At 40.4% G+C, this 6008-nt stretch overlaps 1 protein-coding gene across 2 annotated transcripts; it reads left to right on the top strand.

Annotated features, from left to right (window-relative positions):
• Positions 1-234: 234 nt before the first annotated feature.
• isl1a (ISL LIM homeobox 1a) lies at positions 235-5722 on the top strand. 2 transcript variants are annotated; one of them, XM_060906680.1, is made up of 6 exons: positions 235-498; positions 970-1159; positions 1755-2014; positions 4040-4323; positions 4470-4637; positions 4737-5722. In XM_060906680.1, the coding sequence occupies exons 1-6, from the start codon at positions 273-275 to the stop codon at positions 4851-4853; spliced, it is 1245 nt and encodes a 414-aa protein (XP_060762663.1). In that variant the 5' UTR covers positions 235-272; the 3' UTR covers positions 4854-5722. The 2 variants fall into 2 exon arrangements, with proteins under 2 accessions (XP_060762663.1, XP_060762662.1); XM_060906679.1 differs by having other exon boundaries at positions 4037-4323.
• The last annotated feature ends 286 nt before the right edge of the window (positions 5723-6008 follow it).

Genomic DNA, 6008 nt, shown 5'->3' with positions numbered 1-6008 from the left:
AAAATCCTTACAAATTAAAAAAATTATAATAATTCACTTGTGCCCATTTCCAAAACTGATAAATTAAGGCAGTAACGGGAGCGCGCGGCACCGGTATAAGCGCTCGCGCTGCGCTAATGAGACAGGCTGCTCACTCCTTTTCACAACCAATCAGCAGCGCGTGAGCATGACGTGTGGCTGTCCTACGTCAGTCCAATGGCGAGAGGGAGAAGAGTCGGAGCCGACAGTTTTGAGAGAGCAGGACAAGAGATACGGACAGGAGCGGCCCCTCGATGCGCTGGAGCTCAGACACACACTCACATGCACACACACACCCACACACACTCCCACACACTGCCCGAACTCTAATCTCCATTTCGGGAAGTTTTACACCTCGGAGCCGCAGTCTGCTTTTTCCTGCACAAACCACGGGCACTACGGGCCTGCGCTCCGTTTTTAAAGTGGACCTAACACCGCCTTACTTTCTGGACATGGGAGACATGGGGGACCCACCAAAAAGTAAGTTCTTGAACTCTTTTGGTTAAGTTTGGAGAAAGATAACATGGTGCATGCGTTTGGGGATCAGGTATTGCTTTGTGCTCCTTGAAATGAAAAGCTTAACTATGGAAGACACTTTTTAAACACATGCGCAAAATGTAAAATAAATAAATAAATAAATAAATAATGAAAGTAATTTTTAAAAAAGGAATTTTGTCAGTTTTTCTCCTCGATAACTGCCAATGACAGGAACATTATAATTACGCATTGCTGCTTTCATAATAATAATAATAATAATAATAATAATAATAATAATAATAATTATTATTATTATTATTATGAACTCTGTGCGTTATTACACTAAAGAGAAATAATTTAATGCTTGTTCTGTACTAATTCTATTGAACCATTATGTTTGATCAATGACAACATAAGGAATAAAAAAAAGATGAACAACTTCCTTCCGTGTCCCTGGGTGTGTTTGGTGTGCAGAAAAACGCCTCGTGTCTTTGTGCGTGGGCTGCGGGAATCAGATCCACGACCAGTACATCCTGCGCGTGGCGCCCGACCTCGAGTGGCACGCGGCGTGTCTCAAATGCGCCGAGTGTAACCAGTATCTGGACGAGTCGTGCACTTGCTTTGTCCGGGACGGCAAGACGTACTGTAAACGCGACTACATCAGGTAAGACAGACATGTTGGACCACATCACATACCTTTTAAGGATTAAAAAAAAAAAAAGCGCTCATGATTTAGTGAAGAAGCTGCGGCTGGAGCTCGCGCTGTCACTCTCGCTCTTCTTTACACCGCTGCACCTATATGCTAATGCAGCAGAGCTTTAGTGTAATTATGCAGTGTGGCGCTCGCACATGCAGGGCGAAAGAAAAAAAAAGAAATGACTATGAATCATATTCTGTACGGGGGACGAAGAGAGAAATTTAGTAAATGGTTTAAAAATGGGCTTGGATTAAATATTAATCATATTGTACTGTATTTTGCTTAACAAACAAACATGCTTTTTGCACATAATAATAATAATAATAATAATAATAATAATAATAATAATAATAATTCGCTACAAACATATTACAGGCTAGTGCATTATTATTATTATTATTATTATTATTATTATTATTATTATTATGTTTCTTCCATGCATTTCTATTCTTCATTTATTATATTAAAAATTCACGGATGTCCAGCACATTTCCTCCCCCCTTTCATGCTTCCTGTCTGCTGACCTTCGGGCCTCATTTTTTCCCCTTTTCTTTCTTTCCAGACTCTACGGAATCAAATGCGCAAAGTGTAACATCGGTTTCAGCAAGAACGACTTTGTGATGCGCGCTCGCGCTAAGGTCTATCACGTGGAGTGTTTCCGGTGCGTGGCGTGCAGTAGGCAGCTGATCCCAGGTGATGAGTTCGCGCTCCGGGAGGACGGTCTGTTCTGCCGAGCCGATCACGACGTGGTGGAGAGAGCCAGTATGGCGCCTGGGGAGCCGCTCAGCCCCCTGCACCCAGCTCGGCCCTTACAGATGGCAGGTAAACTTTCATTTCTTTCAGCATTAAGGCGTCAAGCATGACGTAACTTCCAGGCCCTTGTTTATTCTTTCATCTTTCCTCTTTCTTCTTCTTCACTGCACCTTTTGCACGAGCTCAGTGCTCTGTTCTTGGCTCTGTAATTGCTTTTAGACTTTTCTTTTAGAATGCACTTTACTTTTAATGAAATCTTGCTGTTTATGATTCATTTTTAAAAATATATATTTTTGAATATTGGTCCTGTAACTTAATGCACAGACACTGTTCCTGCATCCTGCACGAGCTGAAGAAGGGCTGTGCGTTTTGGAAAGTTGTTCAGAAATGTTTGGTCTAGACTTCCTAAATTGTCTCATTATGCCATTACACATGAAATCGACATTTTATTATTGTTTATACTGAATCTTAGTTGGTTGCATGGCATCACTGCAAAGATTGACTCTTCATAATGATAACCCACTATATATATATATATATATATATATTGATTGCAGTATGTTGATTTTTAGTGGATTTTTTTTCTTACCCTATTTACATATTGACAAAATTATTCACATAACATATCTAGCCTATTACTGAGATGAATATGAATATAATAATAATAATAATAATAATAATAATAATAATAATAATAATAATAATAATTGGAGGCTAATTGAGATTTGTCATGGCGGACGAAATTGATGATTATCATATCAACCCGTAAATGAAAAGGTTACTAAACTAACAGGCTGTTGTCAGTGGTTTGTCAACATTGCACGTTTCATTTTTCCTCCAGTTTGAGTGCTATTGAATTCGTCTATTCATGCATGAAAGTGATATTCTTCCGCTGGTTCACAGCCAACCATGCGATTAAAAACTCCGCAGGCTTGTGTATATTATTTAGGAAAAGAAACACAATTCAAACGAATATAAACATGTTTGAAATCGCTAAACACTTAGACGTGTGTGTTAATAATAAAGGAAAGAAAGAAAAAAAACTTTAGGTGCATTAAAGCTTATTGGTAATTTCAAGCCAGTTGAATTTCCCCTATATTTAGGAAAATAATATTTATCTTCATGGGAGATTTATTTAAAACGGATATAAAATCAGGGCAAATTTCACACAGCACATTCTACACAGGTTTACTCCACTTCTCAAAAGTCCCACTAAGCTGCCTGATATTCTGTTTATACTGATAGTTTTGCTCTGTCCAATGTGTTACTGAATGCATTAAATATATTTTTTAAAATGAATATATTTAAGGTTGTGTGCAGAAATGATGCATCAACTTATTTGACTGATTAACAATTGATATTTTAGGCCTTTAGATTAGTCGGTTCAGGCCTATACATAGTTTACATAGTGATTCTGAAAGCTTAATGTGAAAGTTGAGACATTAGTATGTACTGGTTTAATCATGTCCCATAAATCTGACGCACCGGTCCACGCGCGCGCGCAAAAACAATGCACTACAACCGAAATCAGAACGCGACCAGACACTGACATCATCATCATCATCATCATCATCATCATCATCATCATCCAATCAAGTGGGCAAATATATAAACAATGCAATTTGATGAAATTTCAGCAGGAAAGGAAGCAGGACTCGCTCTGCGCACCAATCAGTTTTGGAATAAATTATTTAGTTAATAATAATAATAATAATAATAATAATAATAATAATAATAATAAACACCAACAATAACAACAACAATTTTGTGCACATGTATGCGTAAAATTTAGACACCACGGTTTATTTAAACTTGTACGCAGATGAACAATGTTTTCACATTCCTAACAGCCCGACATGTTATGATTCGGACACCCGTCATTTCTTTTGGCATATTTTGTAATACGCAGCTTATTGGTCACATAAATACACGGCGCAGTCCCGTTAATTAGCCCCATTAGTCTCATTCCCCGTCTTGCGATCTGAGGGCGAGGCAGCTCACATTTGTCATATTTACAGAAAATTAAAACTACCTGTCATGTTTGTTGACCTAATCGCATTTTGCATTGCATGATTTTTTTTTTTTTTGCAGCAGAGCCAATCTCAGCGCGGCAGCCCGCGTTGCGTCCGCACGTGCACAAGCAGCCTGAGAAGACGACGCGCGTGCGCACGGTGCTTAACGAGAAGCAGCTGCACACTCTGCGCACGTGCTACAACGCGAACCCGCGGCCCGACGCGCTCATGAAGGAGCAGCTCGTGGAGATGACGGGCCTGAGCCCGCGGGTCATCCGCGTCTGGTTTCAGAACAAACGCTGCAAGGACAAGAAGCGCAGCCTGCTGATGAAGCAACTCCAGCAGCAGCAACCCAACGACAAGACGGTAAGTGCGAAGGACAAACAAACAAACAAACAAACAAACAAACAAACAAACATCATGTAAGGCAAGTGAATCGGTGTAGATACACGCCTTGAAGTGCATGCGCATTTGTTTTCTAAAGGTGATGGTTATTTTTGTGCTTTGCGCAGAACATCCAAGGAATGACGGGAACTCCAATGGTGGCCACCAGTCCAGAAAGACACGACGGTGGATTACAGGCGAACCCGGTGGAGGTGCAGACTTATCAGCCACCATGGAAGGTCCTGAGCGATTTTGCACTGCAGAGTGACATCGACCAACCGGCTTTTCAGCAACTGGTGAGCGCGCGCGTAAAGTCCATGCGTAAAAGCGCAAAAAAGCTTGGAGAGCTACAATAATAATAATAATAATAATAATAGCAGCTTTGCTTATTGTAGGTGAATTTTTCTGAAGGAGGACCAGGGTCGAATTCAACAGGGAGTGAAGTGGCATCCATGTCCTCGCAACTGCCAGACACACCGAACAGCATGGTGGCCAGTCCCATCGAGGCCTAGACGAGTCGGATTAATCTTCCTTTCCACAATCGGAGGAGGAGGAAAAGAAAAAAAAAAGCGGGTGGTTGAGTCTCTGTTTCACCGAGGCTACACTCCCGAGTAACACCGACACACCTCCAATTCCGCGGGGCTTCTCCACCCAGACCAGCCCTGGCATGGTCGCGTTTATACACTGTGATGACAATCGTGGGAACAAAAGGCGCTCTAGTGAAAAGACACTTCACGACAAGACGAGCATTACCGGAAGTCGCTAACATCCGGCGGAAGTAGACCTGCACCGGGTCAGTCAAAATGTCCTTTCCTCCGACTTTTAGACCTACACTACACAGGAACTGGTGGAACTGGTCGGCTAGATTTTTTTTGTTTGTTTTTTTGCCAAACAACCCGAGACGATTTTGCGCTTGTCTTTTTTTTTCCTTTCTTTTGACAAATCAGCGAACCTCATAGGTCTCATTTTCCTAAGAGGACTCTGAATCTGTACAACGCAGCATGAGCGGCCCAAACAAACTGCTGACTCGGCACTCGGGCTCTCTAAAACAGCTCGAAGTGAGATTTATTCACTGCGTACTGACAGTGTGAGGACGGCCTGGCAGCCGAGTCGAACCGCTTTCATTATTATTATTATTATTATTATTATTATTATTATTATTATTATTATTATACCTACAGCTGGTTTTGTTATATGGTCTCTTTTTAGGCCTTAGTGGGCCCCTAAATCATTGCAACAAGGTATACCTCTATTCGACCACAAGCTGCGTGGGAAATTTACGTGTATGTGTCCGTCCGAGATTATTATTATTATTATTATTATTATTATTATTATTATTATTATTATTTCCCAAAGATGTGTATAGTTTTAAGTTAATATGTCGGGTCATGCAGCGAAGATCTATTTTTTTTGTTTGTTTGTTCCTATATTACAAAAATAATTTATTATTTATTGTCCAACGACCTGCCACTTTTGTGTACTATCTTTAATTGCTGAAGTAAAAAAAGAGGAAATTTACACTGTCGACTCTGAATGATCTATACCTATTGGACTTTATGTGTCCTGTCATTTTGACTGAAAAAATAAATAAATGATGTACCTATCGAGCAACGCCATATGTAGATCTTCAGGAATATTTGAACAATAAAAGTTTCAAGTACGAAGTA

The sequence above is a fragment of the Neoarius graeffei genome, chromosome 24, assembly GCF_027579695.1.
Source record: "Neoarius graeffei isolate fNeoGra1 chromosome 24, fNeoGra1.pri, whole genome shotgun sequence".
Classification (NCBI taxonomy): domain Eukaryota; kingdom Metazoa; phylum Chordata; class Actinopteri; order Siluriformes; family Ariidae; genus Neoarius; species Neoarius graeffei.
The sequence above is the reverse complement of the archived record's forward strand: the minus strand, read 5'-3'. Positions and strand labels throughout refer to the sequence as shown.

Coding starts and splice junctions, on each gene's coding strand:
- isl1a (XM_060906679.1), top strand. CDS start 273: ATGCGCTGGAGCTCAGACACACACTCACATGCACACACACACCCACAC. Junction 1,160..1,754: donor TGTAAACGCGACTACATCAG/GTAAGACAGACA, acceptor CTTTCTTTCCAG/ACTCTACGGAATCAAATGCG. Junction 2,015..4,036: donor TCGGCCCTTACAGATGGCAG/GTAAACTTTCAT, acceptor TTTTTTTTGCAG/CAGAGCCAATCTCAGCGCGG.